Source organism: Aythya ferina (genome assembly GCF_964211825.1).
Source record: "Aythya ferina genome assembly, chromosome: 33".
Lineage (NCBI taxonomy): Eukaryota > Metazoa > Chordata > Aves > Anseriformes > Anatidae > Aythya > Aythya ferina.
In genome coordinates, this window is record NC_140330.1 from 1,181,961 (window position 1) to 1,207,144 (window position 25,184).

At 46.9% G+C, this 25,184-nt stretch overlaps 3 protein-coding genes across 6 annotated transcripts; all 3 read right to left on the reverse strand.

Moving 5' to 3' along the window:
• Nucleotides 1-141: 141 nt before the first annotated feature.
• Nucleotides 142-2,679, reverse strand: MVB12A (multivesicular body subunit 12A). The gene is made up of 9 exons (XM_084501698.1): nt 2,442-2,679; nt 2,269-2,361; nt 1,711-1,807; nt 1,508-1,634; nt 1,273-1,410; nt 1,020-1,117; nt 605-669; nt 467-517; nt 142-383 (listed from the first exon to the last, which is right to left on the reverse strand). Exons 1-9 carry the CDS (start codon nt 2,529-2,531, stop codon nt 321-323), a joined length of 822 nt encoding a protein of 273 aa, XP_084357824.1. The 5' UTR covers nt 2,532-2,679; the 3' UTR covers nt 142-320.
• An 8-nt stretch (nt 2,680-2,687) lies between these two features.
• Nucleotides 2,688-5,888, reverse strand: DSN1 (DSN1 component of MIS12 kinetochore complex). Its single transcript, XM_084501692.1, has 12 exons — nt 5,789-5,888; nt 5,666-5,687; nt 5,517-5,571; nt 5,074-5,328; nt 4,587-4,660; nt 4,305-4,377; nt 4,000-4,087; nt 3,611-3,670; nt 3,359-3,430; nt 3,103-3,250; nt 2,946-3,033; nt 2,688-2,856 (listed from the first exon to the last, which is right to left on the reverse strand). The coding sequence occupies exons 1-12, from the start codon at nt 5,821-5,823 to the stop codon at nt 2,771-2,773; spliced, it is 1,056 nt and encodes a 351-aa protein (XP_084357818.1). The 5' UTR covers nt 5,824-5,888; the 3' UTR covers nt 2,688-2,770.
• A 104-nt stretch (nt 5,889-5,992) lies between these two features.
• PBX4 (PBX homeobox 4) lies at nt 5,993-25,153 on the reverse strand. Of its 4 annotated transcripts, none has more exons than XM_084501691.1 (9): nt 24,976-25,153; nt 16,928-17,001; nt 9,587-9,828; nt 9,038-9,228; nt 8,588-8,723; nt 8,183-8,339; nt 7,878-7,984; nt 7,172-7,258; nt 5,993-6,796 (listed from the first exon to the last, which is right to left on the reverse strand). In XM_084501691.1, the coding sequence occupies exons 2-9, from the start codon at nt 16,974-16,976 to the stop codon at nt 6,704-6,706; spliced, it is 1,062 nt and encodes a 353-aa protein (XP_084357817.1). In that variant the 5' UTR covers nt 16,977-17,001; nt 24,976-25,153; the 3' UTR covers nt 5,993-6,703. The 4 variants fall into 4 exon arrangements, with proteins under 4 accessions (XP_084357817.1, XP_084357814.1, XP_084357815.1 ...); XM_084501688.1 differs by lacking the exon at nt 24,976-25,153 and adding an exon at nt 20,897-21,198; XM_084501689.1 differs by lacking the exon at nt 24,976-25,153 and adding an exon at nt 20,788-21,093.
• Between the last annotated feature and the right edge of the window lie 31 nt (nt 25,154-25,184).

The window sequence follows — 25,184 nt, forward strand, 5'->3', positions numbered from 1 at the left end:
CTTACACAACAGGAACACTACATGCTCTTGCACAAGCTAATGCTCAGAATAAAGAGTTGACAAAGCATAGGAGAACACTGCCAGGAGCTCCTATACAGAGACTTTGGTTAAATCCTCTATTTCAAAAACATTACAAAAATATTTTGGCAGTCGAGAAGAGAAACGCATTTATTTTTCTTCCTTGGTGATTCCTGTAATTGCATATTGATTAGGTTTCTTCAGGTACCCTGAACTTTTAATCTGTGAGAGAGAGAGGAGCTCAGACCAGCTTGGATGTTTGTCAGCACTTTACATCCTCACAGGACTGGTAGACCCCAGTGCTAGCAAATGCTGGGTGGGAGTCTGGCAGCAGCTGTCCTTTCCACTACAAAAGCGTAATCGTACTGAAAACAACAACAAAAAACAGTCAGTCAAGGCAAGACACAGATATTCAAGAACTCAGGAATGGTAAAAGCAGCCTACTTACCTCTTTCTCAATGTCCGCAAGCGACTTAACATTCAGCTCTGCAAGAACAGCCTAAAAGGGGCATTAAATGTTTCTAGGTAAGCCTAGTTAGGAGCTGGGGCTAACCAGCAGCGTGTCAGCACCTTAAAGAATACTCACAGTACTGCCAATGCTGAGGCTGTTTCCAAATCTGGGATGTAGTGTGAAAGGTACCCCATCCATAGCTGAAAGGAGAAGTGAGGGGCAGAGGCTTTAATAACATCCAAGGAGCCCCCCCTGAAAACACCCAGGGTGCTACACCGAGCAGCTGAGGACATCTTAGCACCTCGAGAAGAAAAACTTTCCACGAGAGGCCAGGGATGTGTCTTAATGCAAGCCAGGAATAGCTTTCAGGGAGAAGTCTCACTAAAAGAAATTTCCTCTGAAAACTGTGCTCAATTGCGATGTTTACAAGGATCAGCTGTGCAGAAACAGCTTATGAGCCAACACTAATTTCAGTTGAAGTTCTCCTTAACTAGGGGTATACTTGCTTTACGCAGCTCCTTGGTGCGTGGCAGATGAAGACAGAGCTTACCTGAGAGGTTGTAGATGCTGGAGGCGTCATCCACCGAGTTGTGCAGTGTGAAGGAAGATCGCTTGGTGCCACACCGAGCCACGGGTCTCTCTGGTGACCTGGGGGACACCAGAATTAACTCAAGTCTCACCGGGATGCTGCATTAAAATGCAGCTGACCCTACAGGGTGGGAACCACGAGGTGGCAGCAGCAGGAGCTGTTCCCAGCGCCGGACAGGTCCAGGTAAGACTGGAAGCGTTTAAAGCACACATACTTCTGCTCTGAGTCTGCATCCGGCTGCAGGGAGAGCTGCTTCAGCCCCAGGCTGATGGACCTGGGCTTGGGGACCGGTGGGGGGCTGGATTTCGACAGCGGCCCTTTTTTACACCAGACAGCAAAGCCACCCAGTTCTCTAGGGAGGGGAAAAAGAAAAAAAAAGGCATAAAGGGCATTTTGCAGCAGAAAGCTGGGAAGGGTGAGAGCAGAAGTGAGGGGTGCAGCCTCCCTACCCGATCTTCATGTAGTGTGGGATGGCTTTGCTCTTGCTGCTCAGCTTGATGTCGAACACGGCCGTGTCGGCAGCGCTGAGCGGCTGCAGCCTCACGTACACCCGCTTCTTGCGGGACACCCCAGCACCTGGGGGGGGGAAAACAGCGGGCAGCAGGGGCTGGGGGCCGAGCTCTGGGCCCCGTTGCCCCCTCTGAACACTTACGAGGTTCTGGGAACTCGGGGATGCGGCTGTAACCGGCGGGCTGTGGGCTTCGATCGTTCAGCACCTGCACGTCGGTCACCACGGGGCTGGCTGCTGCCTGCACGGGATGGGGGCTTGGCAACGGGATTGGAACGGGGCTGGGGACCAGGACTGGGACCAGCTCAGCACCGAGGTCCAGACTGGGACCAGCTCAGCCCCAGGATGAGGATGGGGGCTCAGCACCAGTACTGGGACCAGGATTGGGACTGGCTCAGCACCGAGATCTGTACTGGGACTGCCTCATCCCCAGGATGAGGACAGGAGCTCAGCCCCATTACATTACAGGGACCAGGACTGGGACAGGCTCAGGACAGGGACCTGGACCAGGGGGCTACTCAGCCACGGGACTGGGACCGGGACCGAGATTGGCACCGGGGGCTTGGGAGCAGGACCCGGACTGGGATCGAGGGTTTGGGACCGAGACCAGCTCAGCACCAGGACCCTGGGGGTCTCAGCACCAGGACCGGGGGCCTTCATCCCCCTCCCACCACCCCTCCTCACCCCACCCGCTCCCCGTACCTGCCCTCCGGTGCTCACGCACAGGTACCCGCCGCCCTTGTGGCCGAAGCCCTTGCCCAGGTTGGCCGGGGCGCCCTCGGTGCTGGTGGCGAGCTGCGGGCACGGGGAGGGTGAGACCGCGGCCGGGCCGCTCCGGGCACCCCCCTCGCCCCCTTCCTTTCCCCCCCGCTCACCACGCTCCACCCCGTGGGGGCCGCCTCGGGGGTCGCGGCCCAGCCCACGCCGGTGAGCGGGGCCGGCGGCTCCTCCACCGCCGCCGCCATGGCCGCCGCCGCCACTTCCGCGTTGAGGGCAGGCTCCGCCCCCCACCCCGCTTTACGGTGCGGCTATTGGCTAACACCGACAGGAGCGCTGAGGCGATTGGAGGCGGCGCTTTGAGCGACGCGCAAAGAGACCAATGAGCTGCGACGGACGCTGAAGGCGGAAGAGAGCTGTGTTTATTGAGCTCCCCGCGGCCCGGAGCCGCTCCCGGTACCGCTCCCGGTGCCGCTCCCGGTCCCCTTCAGCCCTCCGGCGGCGCCGGCCTGCGCGGGGCAGCGAGCAGCTTGCGGACTGGCGAGTCCTGCAGGCGCTGGAAGGTCCGTGCAGCTGGAAGAGAGGGGCAGAGAGAGGCCGTCAGCCCCCGGTTGGGTGCTCACGGTCCCGGTAACGGTCCCGGTGCCCATCCCGGTGCTTACCCAGGTGCTGTGACAGTCCCTGCAGGTACCGGCGGCTGTCCTCGCCGAAAGCCCGCAGCAGCTCCACCGCCTGCCGCAGTTCATCGAGCTGCAAAAAGGCCGCGGGGGCTCAGCGAGGAGCAGAAAGGGGCCCGGGGTGCGGGGCAGCGCGACTCACCACCAGCTCCATGCACTTCAGGCCCTCGCCCTGCGCGTCCAGGACCGCCTGGTAGTTGGGTTTGCTGCTCAGGACCTCGGCCTGAGATGTCTCCAGGTAGTTTGGAGGCTCTGCGTGTCCTTGATTAGCCTTGCACTCCTCCAGCTGCCTGGAAAACAAGGCGGTTAGCTGCTACACGCTGCCTGCGGCATCTCTCGGAGCAGGCTTCTCTGTTTCTTCTTCTGCCAAAAGGTTTTCTTTTCAGCTACCAACGCACCTGGCCATTTCTTCAGCTCCCTTCTGGTAGCGCTGTAAGAGCTCATCCCAAGCCTGACATTCAGCAGAAAACCTAGGGAGAGAAGAAAAGAGGTCTGCACACGACCAGTGTTCCCTTCATAAGGCTAAATTACAGCACTCACCCTCAGAAAGAGGAGCCAGAGAACTAAACACACCACAAATGCACCTTAACCCTCTTTGAAAACCCATTTTGGTCTTTATACAGTCTCAGAGCACACACAGCCCATCTTACCTGGCAATATGCTCCTTGGCTTGGGCCACTGACTCGTCTGAAACAGAATCCAATGAAGCCCTAAAGCAGAGAAGTGCAACGCAGTACGATATACAGAGATGAAACACTTGAGTATCGTCACAGAGGGCTCTGGTGACTGCTTAGTGCTTACACATCAACGCTTTAAACTGCACAGCACAGAAGAGAGAAGCCTCCTTGATCTCCTCAAGGAAAATAACAGCCCTGTAAATATTCACTGGACTGTTTGCTCAGCCATGTCGTTGCCCCCCACGAAGCCTGGCACCCCCAGGCAACAGGTTCACTGTTTGCAAATTGAGACATCTGGGCAGGGCATGAAGTAAAAACAGAAAAAAAATAATAAACTAGAGATGAGCCAGGCGAGCCCTTACATTTCAGTTTTCTCTATGCAGGTCTTCAGCGTTCCATCTCGCTTCAGCTTCTCTATGTATTGCTTCAGGTCTTCTGAAACCGAGCTGACTGGAGATGAAAACAAAGTAAGATGGAACGCTTGTACATACAGAATTTGTAATACCAAAAAGCAAATATCATCATTCAGGTAATTTTGGCAGCACCTGACCCCTCCGACCCCTCCTTTCAAGGACAGCTGGTTTCATCTCAAGAGAATGCCAGTGAAGAGTTGGTATTTAAAACTTTGGGTTTACCCCTGCTTTGTGATGCACAAAATACAACTTACCGTTAGCTTCGAAAGCCTCAGGACTAAAACCCTCTGTCTGCTTCAAGACGTGTTCAAGTTTCTGTGCAGAAAACTATGAGAACATAGAAAAGGTCTTAGCACCCTTTAATGTGCTATATGACAAAGTTAAACAGGTCACCCCTAAGCTCCATATGCTGTGTGGCTGCTCTTTTTTTTTTTATGTAGGTAAACACCTACATAAGGTGTTTAAGCTCAGTTACAGGAATCAGAATGTCAGAGAAAGTTAAAAGAATAACGAGCTTCTACAACAGACAAGCTTACCTGGAAACTGGACAGCAACAACTCAGAAAGCCGATCTGTCTCCGGCAGATCAAGGCTAATTGACTGGCACAATTCTGAAAAACAAAATTTAGGAACAACTTTACGCCAAGCCGCAAGCAGCTGAAATCATTCCACAAGACACTAAAGCCTGTTTTTGTTGTACAGGTGTGCCATCTGCAGGACACGGAAGAGGCAGAAAGACCTCCTAGCAAGAAAAATCCTCCTTAAGACTCAGCCATAATAGTAAAAAGGCAGAAACTGCAAACACAGCTCTCCAGAACCCATTAGCACAGCAACCTCCTCTTAACGTCAACTACCTGGACCTCAGAGGCCATTGCCAACACAGCCATAGGCTAGTAGCTTGGAATAATGCAATTACTCCGTAATTACAGTAAAAACCATTCCATGAAATCAGATTTCAACTTGCAGCAGACTACTGCATGAGTTTTTCAAGAGAGCTTGATAAGGGGAGGAAGAAGTGCATTACCAGTGACATCCTGGTGAAAAGGAGGCAGAGATTTCCGGCGTTTCGTCCCCTTCAGGCTTGAACGATGCCAAGAGCGACGCTTGGCTTGAGGAGTGACAAGGAGCGGGCTTTTCCTGGGGCTTGGACTTCCACGGCAGCTTTTCCTTGTACCTGCTCCAGCGTTCACAAGGGAACTAACATTCTTGCTAACAGCAGTTACGTCAGGTGCCTTTACGGGTTGCTCAGCATCACCTTTCTTTTCTCCGGGGTCAGGTTCTGAGAAAAACCACTCAAAATCACCACGTTGCTAACGCCAGATGGAGAATAGAGAGAAAAAGGCTTTTTCTGGAGGTTTAAACGTACAGGGCCTTGCTCAGAGGAGCAGCAGTGCAGTGTGTGAGGCTTAGACCAGCACCATTCCCTCACAGCACCCCAGGACTGCTGCTGCCCGCGGCCTCCCCTACCTGACACAGCACCGTCAGCCGCACAGGGGGTTGTCTGAGCCGCACCGGGCGATGTCTGAGGGGAAAAAACGGCCCCGCAAACGTTACCACACGCTGAGGGACGGCCCCGCCGCCCCCTCAGGCCGCCCCCGCATCCCTCCAGCGCTCACCTCCTGTGGCATCTCCTCGGACCTGCAAGAACGCTGCGGTCAAGCTCGAGGCGGCCGGGCCCCGCTGCCCACCCCCTAAAACCTCCGGGCCCCGGTTCCCCGGTTCCCGGTCCCGTCACTCACCGGCACCGGGCGGGCTCCGCCGTCCGAGCCAACATGGCGGCCCCCGCTGCCCGCCGTTGGGCGCGGGGAACGCCGGGAAATGGCGGCGCCCCCTGAGGAGGGCGCATGCGCGGGAGCTCCCCTCAGCGTCCTCCCCCCCCCCTTCCCCTCACGGAATAGGCGGGAAAGAGGAAAACCAAAAAATAATAGTAAAAAAAAAAAAAAAAAGGCTTTGGAAGTTTATTATCTTTGATAAAATCTCAACTGAAAGTGGTGGTCTTTGTATTAACAGCGGCAGGAATGCACAGAACCTAGGGGGGGAGGCGGTTTTACACTAGACATTAAATTAGGATTAGGGGTGACACAGGATGGAAGGGGCTACCCGAGAGCCAAGTCCAGTGAGTTTTGGTAAAGCAACGTTCTGATTAATCAGCTCAGAATGAAGTCTAGGTAAGAAAAGCTTATTTTCCTATACAAAATTACAATACAGAGAACGCATACAATTACAATACAGGGGGTTTAATTGTTAGTATCTATCAGCTAGAACAGAAATTTCAGAGTAAAAAACTTCATGGAAATTAAAATAAGTCAATTTTCTTAAGCTGTAAAACTTGAGACAAACGCCAAGTTCTAGAAGAGACACTTTCAGATTCTTACCATAAAATTGATATTTAAAAAAATGAATTTGGTTAGGAAAATGAAGCAAGTTCTTTTAAAACAATTTCACATCCCAATGGGCATAAGTAAAAAGAACTCAACTGCGTGAGGCTGAGAGGTAGAGAGGTATCATTGTAATCACAATCTTCTATTGGTTCCAGGGTTTTTCTGAGGTAATTAGCTGTGTGTCAAGTTGTATAAACAAGAGTATTGGCAAAAGAGCAACATTGACAAATTACACTAATGACCTCTTTCCTCTCATCAATAGGTCCTAAAAACTTAATTAGACGCATCCGAATTAACACTTCCAGGATCTCCAGCAGGTGAAGTGATTGATGAAGGGGTGGTAGCATCCTGCCAGCTGCCATTAGCCTGAAGGTAAAACAAACATCATTTCATTAGATCTTTTAAGAAACTACTTGCAGACAATAAAGTATGCCTTTATATGCTTAAACCCTACAAGTAACAGTGCTTATGAAATCAAATAGTTGTTATTTCCTGGCAAAGAACAGTCCAGGAACACCCCATAACACCTCCTGCCTGCCCCACCCCGATTTTACAGTAGCATTCTTACTGCCATCTGTTTGTGGCAGGAATAAACCGAAAGCTTCTACTTTCAGCTTTTTCCTGTCCCCACAACAGACATCTCAGGGGGTAGGAAATGAAGTTAATGTTTATTTACAGATTGTTAGCCAATCTCAGGCATGAGTTTTGGTTCAACTAAAGTAATACTTGAGTAGATCTTACATCTATGCGCTGCGTCGTGTACAAAGGATTCCCCACAATTGTGTCATATCTTCCTGTCTGGTGTATGACATGATGCAAGGAATCCATCTATAACAAGAGCCCACAGAATAACAACAATAAGAGAGGAAAAAAAATAAGTCAAGTCAAAGAAATGAAGTATTATGAGTAGGATTACCTATTTTATTTTAAAACTTTGAAGTTTTCTTTGCAGCTGCTTGCTATTAACTGAGCTATACTTAAAGAGGTCATTTAACAGAACTAGAATCTGGTATCGAGCCTACTGTCACATGCAGCTTTTCATAGAGCAACTCGGGTTCTAGTGAGAGGAACAAATTCTGTGCGGTTCATGTGCATTCAGGAATTCATCAGAAAGCTTACAGTGCATCTGACAACACTATTAACAGAAATACTACAATGCTACACGAAGTTCTCTATATACAGATCAAGACTGACTCTAAAATAAGGAAAAACCATTTAGTAATGTAAATTTGAAGGATGGAGGAATACCAGTAGGTTAATTTAGATCTTATTCATTTTAAAGGGTCTGGTTGCAACAGAAAACATATATTTGAGCAGGTTTGTTTCTTGACTCGTTTCAGCATTTTGACTCTAGTCACTTCTTGCATTCTGGTCAGGGCTAGCTAGAGAACCAAAAATCCATCCTTATCTGATATTAAGAGAATCTAGTTTTAAAAAACCTGCTTACCTGCGACTGCACATTGCCTCCCACTGGGGAGCTCTGGTAGGAAGTCAATGACTGCAAGTTTATAAACGAATCTCCGGAATTTGTCATCTTAAAAGATCCAGAGGAAGCTTAAGAAAAAATGAACAAACAAAAACCACTTTGTGATGCAAAAGCATAGATACTGTAGTACTCCTAGAAAAAACTAAGTTTAACAGAAAAATAAATCTTGTGACTGGTTCAAAAACCAGTAGTTCATGGTACTTGTCATTGCAGGAAATAATTAGACTTTTCAAGCAAACACTCTCCTCACTAGTGCTCTTGCTTACCTGAATTTGGTGTGGATGGAGAATTTGCCTGGTTGCCTTGAGCCACAACATTTGTTGCATCTACAGCTGTTTTTGCAGCATAAATATTGGCTTCTTCTTGGAACTTCCCCATGTTTTTTTTGTATCGAATTCTTTTGTTACCAAACCAGTTGGAAACCTGGAGACATATATCCCCGTTAGAATTTGATTAAACTAATACATTTACACTCTATTCACAAGTTACTCATAGGCAGCATTTTAAAGCAGGCTTCAAGCAAAAAATGCACCCTACTAAACCCTTCAGAATAACCTAAATGCTGTGTACTATTTCACAGCAGCAAGTGAAGCCTCCTGCTAGCTACTGGGGACAAAACATTATTTAAGAAAAGAAGTCACTTAATTTAATTCAGATAAAATCCTTCATACCTGTGAAACTGTGATGCCACCTTTCTTTGCTAGCTCTTCTTTGGCCTCTTCACTGGGGTAAGGATTACTCAGATGCGAATAAAAGTATTCATTCAGTACTTCTGTTGCCTGTTTGCTGAAGTTACGTCGTTTACGCCTATCAAAAGAGCACAATTATTCCTACTTAGACCGCGTGACAGAGTAGACCTGACAGAGAACAACAAGCCAGTGGTCTACTCTAAAATATATCCCATTTGAAGGAGAACATAAGAATTGCACGGAATTAATCAGATGTTAATGTCAAAGCAAGCATACCTTAGCAAGCAGAACAGGTGGCAAGTTGTCAATATTTAAACTAAGTCAACACTGGGAATGACAGACTCAAGGCTTCTTAAGCAGTCATTGGCATCGAGCAACAGAGAAAGTCCAGACTTAAACATCTGTTATCACTAGGTTGTGTTTTCACAGTACCTTGCATCAAGAAACCGTGAACGCAGGATCATTACTGCCTCGCACGTGCTCTGCTTCAGTTGCATCTGGATGGTGCTGAATTTGCCATGGATTATGTTCACCATGCGCTCTATTTCTTTTGGCGAAATTGGTCTTGTTCTACTCTGTTCCCTAAGCAGGTTCATAACGTGGGTAGTAAACTCACTGCAGGCCTGAAAATAAATACATTTGTATCGACAAACAATAAAATACCCCAGAATTAATTTCCCCAACAAGAATACATATCCAAAAACTTTAGAGGAGTTTCCATGTTTCAGTTTTACTTTTATTTACTCTTACAAAATGCTGCAACAAAGATAAACGAGACATTTATTATCTTTAGTTTGATGTCCAGTCCCTCTATCTTCACCTTACTTCTGTAACACTGAGATAAGTTTTCAACCGAATTTGATATCCTTGCATTCATCTGAATTTATTATGCTTCCTGTTCTGTTCTTAAAACCAACACCAAAGGAAAAAACGGTTATTTTTAATTGAGATGATAAAAACTCTTCCATGCAGAAAGATCACCTGTTCATATTTCTCTAGCTCAGAGTGGTATATCTGTCGGATCTGTGACAGCTTGGCCCTGTAGTCAGAGTGTTCAATGCTATTGTCATTTGGACAGCCACCTGATGTTGCTGCTACAGCCATTGGTCCTCCTCTTCCTCTTTTCTCGGGCCCGGAGACACCCTCTGCCAGCAACATGTTATCTAGTCTCATTAGTTGAGCATCGGGGGGATCTTCTTCCTGAATACCACGAATACTTAACACTAGATAAATATAAAGAGGGAATCAAAAGATTAGTTCTGAAACAGGACAAAGCATCCACTTCAGATCTGGTAGAGCATGTAAACACCCTTCACAGGCTTTAGAGAACTTCTTGAGGTCAAGGAAAAAAAGGAAGTATTAAAGAAGCCAGGAGACAGCACATCAGAAGAAAACATCAGTCAGATCGAGAAACATGAAGTCACAAGGTGAGTTTTCCAAAGCATGCAGATGATAAGATTACTCAGGGTCCTACTAGTTTACACTCCATACACATTTAGAAATGATTTTAGAGCTCACACACTAACACTCCTAACAGCCTGTACAAATCAGGAAATTCTTACAGAGCTGCTGACCACCTATCAGCCTGCTGCCTGGCTGCTTGCATGGTCCTCAGCAGTAACCGGTCCTGGATCAAGAAGACAGACTGCAGTAGGTGAACAAAAGGCCTGAACCACTACAGCTGCTACATTTCCAAGTCCAGGAACTGGAAAGAACACCGCACCACTGTAAGGTCCTGCTGAAATCTGTCCACAAGGGACAAGTTTCACTTAGGCTGCTTAATATGCCAAGGACACAATTATAGTGTACAACAACAGACTACATTTTGTCCTGTTAAAATCTGAAAAAAAAAGAAAATATGGATGAGAAGCCAGTTTCATTATGCTTATAACCAACAAAGCCGGACTCTGTGCTCAGATTACTCAAGATTGATTCTGAGCAAATTTGTTTTGAAAACTTAATTTCCCAGTTTTTGACAATTTATCATGAACTCCCTTAAAAAACAAAACGAAAAAAAAAAAAAAAAACAACTCATGAGATACTGAGTCAATTCAAAAAACGCCAAGAGCTCTTTGCCTTTTAATTGGATTTTAATTGCTAGGCAATTTTAGTTTAACGAACAGTTGGTCTTAATCTTGTGAAGCTACAAAACTCAAATGACCTTTTCCTATTTTTAATCAGCAGGTTAACACGAATATTTTATTCCCTACCAAAGCTAAGCACAGAACATCTCTTGTTATGAATAGATGCTAGTATGAGGGCACGAGAACATTGTATATGTACAGAGACATTTAATGTATGAATTCATAGTAATATTCAGCATTTTATAGGCAAACTAGCATATTTTTTAAAAAAGCAACGTGCCAGGTGCACAACTTTGAATGCACAGTCTGAACTTACAGTCATGTAGCTGAACTTGGTATTTTGCAGGCCATACAGAAATTACTACACAGTTCTGAAGAAAAGAGAGCATTTGGGGTGGCTGCAGATCTGTCACAACAATCAAGGTCTTCTCCAGGACAACCCAGAGCTCTTTGCAAGCAGAACAAGGTAAAGCAACTGCAGCTAAAATGCAGCACATGGTATGGCCACTAAATATAACTGTTGAGCTCCAGATACAACGATAAGGGAGGTGTCCTGGTTTTGGCTGGCATAGAGTCAGTTTTCTTCACAGTATCTGGCACTGTGCTGTGTTTTGGACTTGGAAGGAAAATAGTGTTGATAACACACCTATGTACCATTGACCCAAACTGACCAAAAGGGGGCTGCTGTTGCTCGTAGGCTGGCTGGGCATCAGTCAGCTGGGTGTGTTTTACATCACTTGGTTTGGTTTTGTGTTTTTTTGTTTGTTTTTTTCCCGTTTCTTCCCCCCACCCCTTTTCTTTCTTATTATCCTTTCTTTATCTCAACCCATGAGCTTTCCCACTTTTCCCTGTTTCAGCTCCCTCCTCCATCCCACCGGGGGGGGGCACTGAGCAAGTGGCTGTGTGGTACTCAGCTGCCTGCCAGGTTAAACCACAACAGGAGGGGCCTGTTAAATATGTAAAATGTTAGTTGATTTTCTAACCATTATGTAATTAAAATGAGAATATCTTAAAAATAATAGCAGACCATCTACAGCATAAACCTGATGGTACCGAATGAACAAGAAACAAAACACAAAAAGGGCTCTTTTTTCCAGAAGGCCTTGGCACAGCAGAGAATGCTCCTTGTTGGTTTTTGTTTTTGTTTTTTTTGACAAAACCCACATTAAACTGTTTGGACTGGCAAGTGTAAGTTTGGAGGAACAGGTATTTTGGTGTCGTGTTCTTATTTGAATGCGTTTCTGCCAAACACCTTTTGATGCACATTATGATGCATATCAGCATACCTCATGTTGAAGTCAAGCTCCCAGCTGCAGCTTAATTTTATGTCACTTGTCTAATTATGGTAATTAGACATTAGTTATCATCAATTACACATAAGCTCATCTCAAGTTGACTGCTGAAAAGCATGTATAAAGCACTTCCACAATCTCAAGGGAAGAATCCGGTTGGCTGGAAGAATCTGGTAAGTCGCAAGAAACTAGAGAGGAGTTAACTACCACTAACATGCTGTAAACTGCATTTCCAACCTAGTAGTTCAAGGGTTTATTGAATGAACTCTTTCAAAGATGAACAGACCTAAGAACGGATGAATGCAAGCAGCTCAGTCAGTCCAACCTGCTCTCTCAGGTTGATTTCAAACTTTTTTTTTGGCATAACTGCATCTTAATTTGCCTGACAGGTAAAATACAAGTTCTACAGAAATCATCAGCACAGATACTATTTTTAAAGTGATGCCATCATCTCCTGGAATGGATGCCTTGTGCTTGAACTTTATCTTTACCCCTAGCATCTTCACCCGGTGATAATATTTGTACAGATCATAACTTACACGAGATTCAGTCAAAACTACCTAGTCAGTGAATTCATAACCATGTTTGCTGCGTGCAGCAGCTGATTCTAATTTCCAAGTACAAGAGCTGCAGTCACTTGTCTACCAACCTCCCAGAGTTGATAATCTCACCAAAGTGACAGAATGGGAGAGCAAAACCCTTGCCACTGTAGGAGTGCCGTGTTCACACCAGCTTCTGCAAGTCTCTTTTGACAGTCTAGCAAGAACAATTCCAGCAGTACGCGCTGTACCAGCAAGCAGTTTGTCAAGGCAGCTTCCTCTGCCCTGTGAGCTTTTGGCATGCTCTGCAGGTCAGGCATCACCCCCTTTCTGCACACAGTCCTGATAGATAGCAAACTCCTGCTGGCATTGTGGCTTCTGTAAAAACTAGATTGGATTAAACAAAAAGGATTCCAAAAGGAGAGAGCTTACCACTTTTAACCAAGCATACTAATCGACAGACTTGTTAAATACGCCTGTCCTTACCTACTGATTATTTTCTACTGACTCACAATGCTTATAAGGCCAGAAAGAAAGCTTCCCCCTCTCAGCAGCCTTCTGACCATCAGATTTCTGAAGTTCCCACAACACTTTAAGAACGTAGCATATGACAGCTCTTTATTAACACTCGGAGCTTTGAGTCAAGACGCGAAGACACTGGAGCATGGGTACAGCAAAAGCACCAGGAAAAAACACAGCTGCTCCCAACAGTTCTGGCAAAGACACAAAGAAGCTCAGTAACTATGTGATTCTTTGGCTGCCTTTAAATACAAGCTTTGAGAAAATACAAATTATCCATTTTCTTTCCTACCTGTTGAGAGGACAGCTGAACACTGGGTTTGCCCTTCCACTAAACCAGTTACTGCACAGTTAGTGTTATTTAAATGTACTGTTACATCAGAACTTTATGAATTTCACAATATTTCACTTTTATGAACGCTTAAGAAAACCCTAGACTGGATTAAAACGCCTGAAGAGTCACAAGCACTAATATAATATTGTGCATTCTCTTGCACATCACCTACCAGATATTCATCAAATATGTAAAATAATTATACTAAGCAAAATGAAATTCCCATCATTTCTAATTAATCTTTAATTAAAACACATCACAACCTAAGGTGCTGAAGCCTCACTCAGTATGCAAATGCAATCATTACAATATATTTACATATCATTAATTAAAGATTTGCAGTTCTGTAATGAACTGTACAAGATCAGTGGTACCAAAATAAGTGATGCACACTTTGCTTAGACTTGCTTTCCTTTCCAGATTTTCTTTCAAAGAGCAAATAATGCAGAAGAACAAGATAAACGCATCTAGTGGGTATAGAATATACTAAGTTAAAAACAAAAATTGTCATCTTAGGGCCAGAAATGAACAGCCCATACTGTATTTAGCAGGAAATACCTATGCAGAGTGCAAAGAAGTAGGCAGTTGGGTCCCATGTTGGCCACCATTAGTTTGCTTTTGATTTTTGTTTCTTTTTTCAGTGAAAACACAAGAACATGCCTCGCCAGCACAGCACCAGCAGTGCACGCAGACAGTAATTTGCACTAATGCTGTGCATGTCCAGTTCCACAAACCTGCATCCCTCCTCCTCAATGGCTTAGTCTTCCCCCCAAATGATCCTATCACCTATGTTACACCTGCAAACATTTATCCTATAAATACTGCTAAATACTGACTTGTGATGTTTTATTCAAGCAGAAGGGTTTCCTCCATTTGGCATTCCATGTAGCAAATCAAGCTGTTAGGTGAGAAAGCAGCATTTTTTTTAGTAGCAGGTCACCTTAAAACTGGCTCAAAACCATCACAAACCGTTTCCAAACCACCTCTCAGTGCTAACATAACCCCGCACACACATTACCAAACAGATTTTTCATCCAGCAGCCACAAGAACAATCTTCAGGCATACAAAACACTGCATTTTTCAGTTAGTTAGGATACCAGCTTCCCAAGAATGCCAGCACAGAGAATGACAGCGCTGTTGGTTCAGCTGGTCTCAAAGCATTGTAACAGGAGAGCACTTTCTCAAAATTCAAGGCAGTCTTGCTCACTCAGAGAGACAGAGGGGGAGAGAGAGAGAGAGGAAAGCGAATTGAAACAGAAGACAAAAGCCAGCAGGGCTCCGAGTGCTGAGGAACAAGGCACAGCTACGTAAGAATGTCAACAAACCCAGCAACAAAGAGAAAGCGTGTTCTTTGGCCACACCGTTTGCCAAGTTTTATGACCAAATCAAAAGGTACCCATTGAACGGACCGAGCTGAGTGCCAGCACATTAAAAGGAAGGCCAGCAGATTGCAGCTAGCAACGGCAACAAAAAAAAGAGAAAGAAAAGGCAAGGGGAGGCACGGAATGTGTTTGTGGAGTACCACAGGTCAGAAATACAGAATCTGGGTCCCACTGTGCAGCATGCTCCACAAAAGTGTGCAGAAACACACTCTCCCTGTGCCAAAGGGCAGCAAGCCCCATCACAGCCCAGCATTCCCTTAGCACAGTACAGCCAAGACCTCCAAAATGGAATATTCAGCACCAAAAGCACGTATCTTCCACACTACAGACATTTAATTCTGATTTTTATTATAGAATTAGGCCATGCTTGAATTCATATAGCTTGAATCTTATATCTGAAGCGTAACCCAATCAGCAGCACACCAAAACCCTATTTGCTGCATAGATTAAAAATGCTCCTGCTTCTGTGAGTTCCCCCAAAAAAACTAAGAAGGATTTATTGGATTAGATGCCTCTTCAAACAGCTACATATGCTCCAGGCATACATATTTAAGACCTACCTGAAAACAAAATATCCATTTTCCCCATAACTGAATAGTTTAAAATAAAAAATATATAAATATATATTTTTAGAGGAAAAATTAGGGCTTGAACAATTATTAAACGTGGCCAAATCAGAGTCATTTGTATTTTTTTAATTAATATGCTGCTATTGGGCAGAATTTTTCAGCACCTTTCAGCTGGCTGCCCCTTGCAAAGGCGTACGGCTTATCCTGAGCTATTGTGAATGATACTAGCACTCCAACAAAGGACGAAAGAAAGATGGGGGGGGAGGAACATGTTTTAAACTGATTTCAGAGCTAGAAAAGGAGCTTGTGTGCCTGGGTCACAAAGAAAGCCCAAAACCTTGTGCTACAGTATGTCCAGGCTTTTGTTTGCTTGAAGCCGTAACATCTGCTCCCCATAATTTAAATAAGGAATAGACAGACCATCAGACATTCAAAAACCTATGAGACCAAAACAAATCCAGCATAACCGAGATACCAGAGCCTGTTCCTGCAAGTGCATTTAGCTCGGAGAAGTCACAGCTTCAATCAATAAAGCACAGAAGGCAGCTTTCAACGTAGAAAGGAAAATCAGATGAAAGACCCTCTTTTAAGGATATCGACACTCAAAGTACAGACAGAAGGAAAAGCAGATCCAGACAGCATACTCACACTTATTCTACGTTTTTCTTATAAAACTGCTACCGTGAGAATGGGATATATGCAAGCAAACCCTAAAAAGGGAACATCAACGTCTGCCTTAAAGCTACCTGGGATGACAAGGGCAGCACAGGGGACATAACCATATGGTCTTTATTCAGTGATGTTATGAAATGTACTGCGAGGTGCAACACACTTTTAGAAGAAATAATGCAAACACAGCTTCAGGTTGTCAAGCATTCATACAGCTAGAAGCTGAAAAAGCACCGATTTAGTTGCAGATAATGGAAATAGATATTTTGTTTTAAAAAGTCCAAGTTCACTACAGCTTACAGAAATTAGATATTCAAGCAACATTGTTTAAGAGTTTATGTATGAGTATACATTAAGTGATCCAAAATTGAAATTTGTTTGCTCCTGATGCTTCTGCTCTTCAAAAAGACAGTTGCACGATATACCCACCAATTCCACTCCCTGCCACTTCTGTTTTCCAGTATCCCAAAGCTTTCTCTCTTACTGTCTCTTTTCCTCCATAATACAATTATTTGTCAGCTTAGAACTCTTACTACCACCACAGTTTTGGTACCAATTCCTTAAAGGAAAGGGAAAAAAAAAAGCACAACAGCACAGACACATTATTCAGGACAGTCTAGGTATTTTGCCAGATATCAAAAAGGAAAAAAAAAAAAATCTATAGATTTCCTCCCTCAGCACAAGCAAAACACTTGTACAAACAAACAAACAAACATTGTTTTCTCCAAATGAAAACACTAAAAGCATTATGAAAAACAAATCAAAACAATTCCCAGCTTAGAGAACATTATTAATCCCCCAAAATAGCCGTAAGTAGTACAACCAATAAGGGAAAATGTGGGCCACATCAAACAAGAGCAAAGCTAATCACCGACTGTTGGTGGGGTTGGTTTTCTTTTTTGCAAGTTGAAACCAGAAGAGACACCAACGCACCTGTTTTTTCCTTGATCTCACACAGCACGCTGAAAAGAGCAGGCTTCATTCTGTGGCAGTTCAAGGCATGTTTTCTGAAATGAAAGAAGAAAGAGTGAGTGAATGCCAACAGGAAACACAGCGAAGATGCCAAGGCTTGCAGAGAACTGGATCGTGCTTCAGTAATAGCAGGTTAGCGTATAAGATTAAGAAGTACATTTGCAAGTTCTGGTGATATATTTCATTTAAGTGCCATACTCATTCATCACTGGGAGCAAGCTGTCACAGAAACACACAGGCCTTTAAATTCAGAATTTTGCATAGCTTATATGAACCATAAGCAACTTCAGTTCTACCAAAAGAGTATTTTATGTGGGGGCAAGAAGTGCAGTCTTCAGTTAGTAAACTTCTCTATAATCTAATAATGGAATCCAGAGAAAAAGGAGAAAAACACCCGGGGTTTTTATAGCATACAGAACAACAGAGAACACCACTACCATTCACGGGTTTGCTCAATTTAAACAGCTAGCAGCCACCTGATTAAAAACATGCCTCCTCTGAGAGGGAACTCAGGAACTCGTAGTGATTAAGGGCAGACAGGTACCCAGATACCTCCTACAAGATAAAGAACAAGGTGTTTTTAGAGGGGAACCTCAGGGAGGGACGGAGGGCTGCTGAAATCAGACTTGACCATATTGTAAGGAGATGAATATAAGGCCAGAATCTCTTGCATATCATCGCACAGATTGCATTTAACAGCATTTTAGTACAAGTTTTACAAGACGTGCTAATACTACCTCGCTGAAGCTGAGGATAGAGACATGCTTTAGGAATTTTATCTCTTGCTTTGTTGAAAACAAACATGAAGTGTGGAGAGCAGCATGTAAGACAGGAAGCTGAAGTTGCTCACAAAGGGTGAGCAGCATTTTCCAGAGATACAGGCTGTTACCAATTTTAAACAGCAGCCAGCAGGTAGGTGCCTCGCTTGGTTAGCGCCTCGCTTCCGCTGACTGGCAGTGGAAAGAAGTGCCTAGCTGCAACGTACGCCTCAAAGAGTCTCTTTTGCTTCTCGCGACCTCTTTTGTAGTTCAGAAATAATATTTAAATCACCCTCACGCCTAGGTTTCAATGCTTTTGATGGTTTTTATGTAAACAAATTAGCCTTCGGTCTTGCACATCAGCCAGTTCTCAGGCTATTGGAAAAAGCACAAACACAGGTGCTCAGCTTCAGCTTCCTTACAAGCTTGCACCAATAACATTCACAGCAACTGAACCACCAGTGAACGTCAGAACACAGGCTTTTAACAAAAATAGCAGAAGCTGAAGTCAATTGGCCAGTTTCCTTCGTTACACGGCCAAAAGAAGCATAAACCCAGTTCATCTATATAGATGTTTGATAATATCAACCCAAAGACAAACAGCCTGAGAACAAAGGCAGCTGAGAAGACAGCCTAGTGGAGTCTATTGTCCTTGCCTGATGAGGGAAAAAAAAAGGGGGGGGTTAAGGGGGGAAGGGAAAGGGAGAGAGAGGGAAAATGAACACCAAGCCTCAAGACTGTACTCTCCACCCGGGTTTAAAAAGTGGTGCTTTACGTCCAAGGCAGGAGGGCAGAGATACTAGAGCCAAGACGCTTCCCAGGAATAACTGCATAATTAATAACGCCTCTAACTCTTGTCAAGAGCTGTAAGTTGATAAGGTAACACGTTTAATAGCAGTGTTAAACTTATCCTTGCTACATTAATTTTCTCTAAATCAAATTTTGACCCAAGCTTTCACCTTACGGTTTAAAAATCCGAGTTATCTGCACTGAAAGAACCTTGGAACTCAGGAGAACCCTCGGACATTCAAACCTACATATAAATAATACATTCAAAGTACAGCAACATGCATTTTTAATGCAAAAGAATAAAAGTAATTCCCAACAAATAAAGCCGTTAATCATAGCAATGCTGCTCCACTGAGGTATGAGAAGTCCCAAATCCCCATTTGTGTCCCTGGAGCTATGGGTTTAAAATCAGGCCCCAGTTTTACTTTCTCAGCATTAAGTCCTCTTAAGGAGATGCAGGTTTTCTGAGTAAACCAAACAAACTTCCTGTCCAGAACACAAAAGCCTCTGTTATGCACATAGACATGAAAATATGGTAAAGGCACTGTAAAATTTCGGGGCCTTCAGGTCTGCTGTGCTTCAAGTATATTTTGACAGCATTTCTAAGACAATGAGTGCAGATAAAATAACATCATTTAAACAAAGTTCAAGTCATCTTTCCAAACCCATTCTTCACCTGTTATTTGGATCTGAAGTCCCTGACAAATTTCTTTTGCTCTCAGTTACCTTAAATATGAGGCTGTGAGAGCTGCAATTTTCTTTTCTGCTACCTATAGGCCATTCTACTCCTATAGAAACTTGATGGGAGCTGCACACAGGTATTTCTGAGATCTGGTGCCAGGTAGAAAAGAAAATCAAACTTGAGCGTTGGGATGACTCCTGCATTACCAGTGGTCATACGCTTGACCCAGAGCAAGCACCACTTACAGGGGTTATTTCCCTACACCCTGCAGTTGAAAGCTACCTGGAAGCATTTTCTTTAAGAACAAATGATGACTTTTGTTGAAAGGACCATTTTTGCTTATATTCAGACAACCCACTCAAGCCGCCAGGAGCCTAGCATCTGCCTGGGCTGCATCAGTCACTGACAGCATCCGACAGCAACAGGTGTACCTGAATAGGGCTAAACTTCAGGCAGAAATAAAAAAACCAAGCTGCTAGCTTGGCACCATTACAACCAGATCTGCTGGGGGAAAACTGGGGGCAGGCAGGGAGGTTCAACGGGCGCAGAATCTCCAAGCTTCGCAGCGGGAAGTCGGAGCAGCACGCGACTGACTGGAAGAGGAGGCCAGAAAACCATGTCGCCGATTTCATAAGCCCGCTCTGTTACAGTCTCCACCTTCTTCCAAACTGCCTCATCATCGGGGCTGCCCACCTCTCGTAACCAGCACACGCCAAGTAAGCAAAGCATGTAATTACACAGCGCCAATCAGGGCCAGACGTACCTCTAGGGCAAAGAGAATACACGAGAAGATGCTGAATTATGGTGATTTCTTTGCAGCACGTTATGTTATTCTCTGCAATTATTTACATCCCAATGAGGTCAACAAGGCACTACAGCGCGCCCAGGAAAAGAATGAACCCGATTCTTTTCCCTAATTTTTATGTGATTCTAGCAAAACTCAGAGCAGCAAGGGGGTGGTGACAGATCTTTGGGTGCACTTGCACCGGGCCAGGCTCCCTCCTTCCCTGCCAAGCAAACCGTGATCCAAGCGCCTCGACGCTCAACGGCGGCCACCGCTTCGCCGCTCCACGTTGAGGTCCCACCATGCAGAACAACCCCAATTTTACCGGGGATGGTGGCTGCGGTCCGAGTCCGAAGCCCAAACCTGAATTTGTCAGCGGGCTCTAACGAAAAGGAAGGGGGCTGAGAAGTAGACGTGAAGAACCCGCGTCTCCTCCAGGCTCCATCCAACTATTCAAGCACATCCCAGCGGAGGAGAAGCGAGGATGCAGGAACACACCGGGAACTTTGTGCCCCCAAAACCCCAGCTCCTCACCACAGACCCTTTAACACCGATAAGCCCAGTTCACAAGCAGGACACATCCCGAGCCGGACTGGACCCCGGAGGCCCAGACCCCAAACCCCAGCAGCGTTTCCAGGCGGCGTTCAGCGGCCGTGCCCCCCAAGCTCTCGGACCCAAACCCCCCCCCCGGACTCCCATCGCGACATCCCCGACACCCAGCTGAGTCACGGCACCGGGCTGCGAGGGAAAAGGACCGGCACCCACCCGAGCCCCCCCCTCACCCATCACCCACCACCCACCTCCATACCGGGGGTGTCGGGTGCTGGGGGAACCCCGAAGCCCCCTCCTCACCCCCCCCCGGGGGCCGCTCCCTCCCCACCGCCGCCTTCCACGGGCCCACCGCAGGCCCGCGCTACCTGGCCTGGGCCTCGTCCAGGCTCTGGTCGGTGATGGCCATGATCTGCTGCAGGACATCGCCCGTATCGTGAGGAGCGGGAGGCGGCGGCGGCGGCGGCCCCGGTGGCGGAGCGGCGGCCGGATCCCCAGCGGCGGCGGCGGCAGCCCCGGCAGCGGCAGCGGCTCCTCCGGTTGGGGGGATGCCCCCGGGCAGAGCCACCCCGGTTCCGTGAGCGGCCGCCGCCACCAGCAGCCGCGCCGGGTCCTCCATGGCGGCGGGGCCGGGGCCCCAACGGCTGCCACACAACAGGGCCGCGGCGGCCGCGAGCCCACCCGGTCCCCCCCCACCCACCCCCTTCACGCTCCCCGCCGGGGCCGCTCCGCCCGCCGCGACGTGGCCCGCCCCCACCGCCGCCCCTCCAAGCCCCGGTGGCCGCCGACCCCTCCCCGGTCGCCGCCGAGCTCCGCCCCGGGCCCTCCGCCGCCTCCCGGTCGGCCTCGTCCTGCGCGACCACCCCCCCCCCCCCCTCCTCCCGCCTCAGGCGCCATCACGGGGCTGGCCCCTGAGGGCTTCCGCACCCCACAGGGCTGCTCCCCGCGGCTGGAGAACGGCAACGGCGATGGCCCCTTGTCCCCAGCCCCGGTGTCCCCAACCCCGGTGTCCCCAGCCCCAGTGTCCTCAGCCCCGGTGAATCCAGCCCCAGTGTCCCCCAGCCCCAGTGTCTTCAACCCCAGTGACCCCAGCACCAGTGTCCCCAACCCCAGTGATCCCAACCCCGGTGTCCCCAACCCTGATGTCCCCAGCCCCAGTGTCCCACTCCCTGTTGTCCCCCTCCCCAGTATCCCCAGCCCCAGCGTCCCCAACCCCGGTGTCCCCCTCCCCAGTATCCCCAGCCCCGGTGTCCTCAGCCCCAGTGTCCCCAGCCCCGGTGTCTTCAACCCCGGTGACCCCAGTCCTGGTGTCCTCCTCCCCAGTAACCCCAGCCCCACTGTCCCCAGCTCTGGTGTCCCCAACCCCAGTGTCCCCAGCCCTGGTTTGGCCTCCCCCCCAGAGCACTGTGCAGAGGAAAAGGCTCTGGAGGTGCTGGTTGATGCTCGCCTGAACACGAGCCAGCAGCGTGCCCAGGTGGCCCAGATGGCCAACAGCATCCTGGCTTGTGTCAGGAATAGCGTGGCCACCAGGAGCAGGGGGGTGATCGTCCCCCTGTACTCAGCGCTGGTGAGGCCGCATCTCAAGTGCTGGGTTCAGTTTTTTGGGCTCCTCACTGCCAGAAGGACATCGAGGCCCTGGAGCATGTCTAGAGAAGGGCTACGAGGCTGGTGAGGGGCCAGGGACACAAAAGGGAGGTGTGGGGAGCTGGGGTTGGCCTCTTCTCACAGGTAACTGGTGACAGGACCAGAGGGAATGGTCCCAAGTTGCGCCAGGGGAAGTTCAGGTTGAAAATGTTGAGGAATTTCTTCTCAGAAAGAGCAGTCAGGCGTTGGGATGGGTTGCCCAGGGAGGTGGTGGAGTCACCGTCCCTGGGGGTGTTCAAGGAAAGGTTGGACGTGGTGCCTGGGGACATGGTTTAGTGGTGACATTGGTGGTAGGGGGACAGTTGGACCAGATGATCTTGGAGGTCTTCTCCAACCCTTATGATTCTAGGATTCTTTGTCAGGGGGTGTAGCAATGGCTTAGGCTTTAAACTAAAAGAGGGAAGATGTAGATCAGACACGAGGAAGAAATCCTTCACCATGAGGGCAGTGAGGAGCTGGAACCAGTCTCCCGGAGGAGCTGCAGATGCCTGGCAGTGCCCAAGGTCAAGCTGGATGGGGCTTTGAGTGGTTGTGCCCATGGCAGGGCTTGGAATGAGTCTTTAAGGTCCCTTCCAACCCAAACCATTCTGTGGTTTTATGATTCCCCAGAAACTGGCAGGATCAAATTCATGCCATGTATCAGCGCGACAATCAACCATTTTACAAAACTATATTCAAATAAGCTGTGGGATTCACCAGCTAAATGTCCCATAATTTGTCTGGAATCACAGAAAGCAATCTAAACATGCAAATCCACATTCAAATGGGAGACAAGGATTCTGGAAATGTTCGAGAGGCATGTGGATAATGTCCTCATTCCTTTAACTTTTGGTTAGCCCTGAAGTGGTCAGGCAGTTGGACTTGGTCTTTGAAGATGCCTTCTATCTGAACTATCCCATCCTATCCTGTCCTGTCCTTTGCTAAGCCACCTTGGTTTTCACACACACCTGATATCAAGCCAAGCACTGAATAAAGAATAATTCATCCCAATTCTCCACATTTTGCACTCAAAAGAGATGAGAATGATTCTGATCAATGCTCATGGAGTCCCATCAGTAAGAATCACAACTGAGGGAAGAATTAGATTATATATTTCTTCTTTGTTTCTACTCAGTCTTTTAGGTAACCTGAGGAAACTGAACTAATTTATTCTGCTCAGTTGGCACTAAACTACCCAGCTGGCATTAAACTACCTGAAACACCACCACCACAAGCACCAAACGGCACCAGAATTGACATCTTCCATCAGCAGGCAGCACAGAGGGCAACCTGGACTCGGCTGGGATTTTGTCGTACTCACTCATGGTTTTGTGACCTTGGAAATGGGCTTTAACGTGACCACACGCGGATCTACACTTGCAGAGGTTTTGGCACCAAAGCTGATGCAGATCTCACATTTTTGCTGCTGAATAAGGTTTGTAAGCACAAAGCAGGGTGGGAAAAGTTTCTTCTTGCAGAGGGTCACCCAGATGGCTCTATATGAAGCCTGGGCACCTTCCTAACCTGCTACATTAAAGTCATAGCATTATACCTAGGCCTAGGGTTGAATAAAAATATAATTTTAAAAGAGGAAAAAATGCAGATCTAGATTATGTATTTCCACGCTTGTGCACAAGCACAGAGCTCTCTGACTGTCAGTTGTCGTTTATCATCTTTTTCAAAGTTTTCCCTCCCGGTAGTGTAATGTGCTTCCAGGATTTATGTCCCTTTACAGCTGCACTTCAAGTAGAAGCATCTTCCATGCTCCCGATTGCTAACAATCCAACGCTTGAATCTTCACCTCATAGCCAAGGGTAATTTAGCATTCAGTGTTGCAGTTTTAGAGCTGTTTAAAATAACAATGATATCAATCCTGCAAATACTAAACACTGCAAGCTGGCACTCAACATTCCTCTGCTGCTTCTGAACACAAAATTCAGATTCAAACCCTCCGTCAGATGCCTGGAGCCCAGGTCTCTGCATCAGCCTGGAACACCAGCCTCTCCGACTGCTCAGCAAAACCTTGGTAAAGAAAACATTCCCTCCTAGACAAGATGATGAATGATGAATGTGCTGCAAAGTGATCTGGAGCTTCCCCTCTGGGGATGTTCCACGCGGAGCAAGTGCAGCGGATGGGCAATTGTTCAGCTGAAGTAGCTGAGCTCTGACAACATTAAAGCACCTTTTCCATTTCTCCGAAGCAAGCACATGGAAGTTGTTGAGCAAAAAGTTTATTAAAAGCGGCAATTGCGGTAACGCGCAGGGTCCTTCTTATCACCCTGCTGCAAGCCCTGAGTTCACCACACCTCGATTGCCTCAGCTTTCAAAAACAGCGACACGGTTTTATTTCTGTGCCAGGCTCCTACTTAGAGACCTTTTATTCTTGGAGTTAAGCAGAACGAGTGCAGCTCTTGTGCAGCACTTGCTTCATTGCTCTGTTTGATGAGTGACCACAGATGATGATCCTCTTTCACCAGATAACTCCAGAAAAGATACAATGACTGTGACAAGTATTTTACATCCAGCCTTAATCCTGTTTGATAGCAACTTTGCTCCTCTCCCTCCCAGGGAAATGGTCTAATTGATTTAGAGGAAGGAGGATGGATGACTTGTGGCTGGCTCAGCCCTGTGCTGCAACGAAAGACTTCATTTCTGTAAAATTAATGGTGATGACATGAAGAGGGTGTTTCTCCACTAAATTTTTAAAACCTTGTTGATGCTGTTAAGTTTGGCACTTCACTGTTTAACAGCTCAGAAGACTATACACACACACACATTTTAAAGGAATCAGGGGACTGAAAGCATTTAACATATTTGTTAATACCTGTGTTTTGTTCATATCTTTTGGAGGGAGGCAGAGGGAAGTACACCATAGGTGACTCTTCTGATCTGCAAACAACTGAGAGCAGGAAGAAATTCTTCCAGAATTACAAAGGAGGGAAATCTCATCCTCCTCCCGTTCTCGGTTTAGCTGACTCTCCCCTGTAACCCCATATACTTAAACCTACTGCTAAAACTAGAATCAAAAGTTTT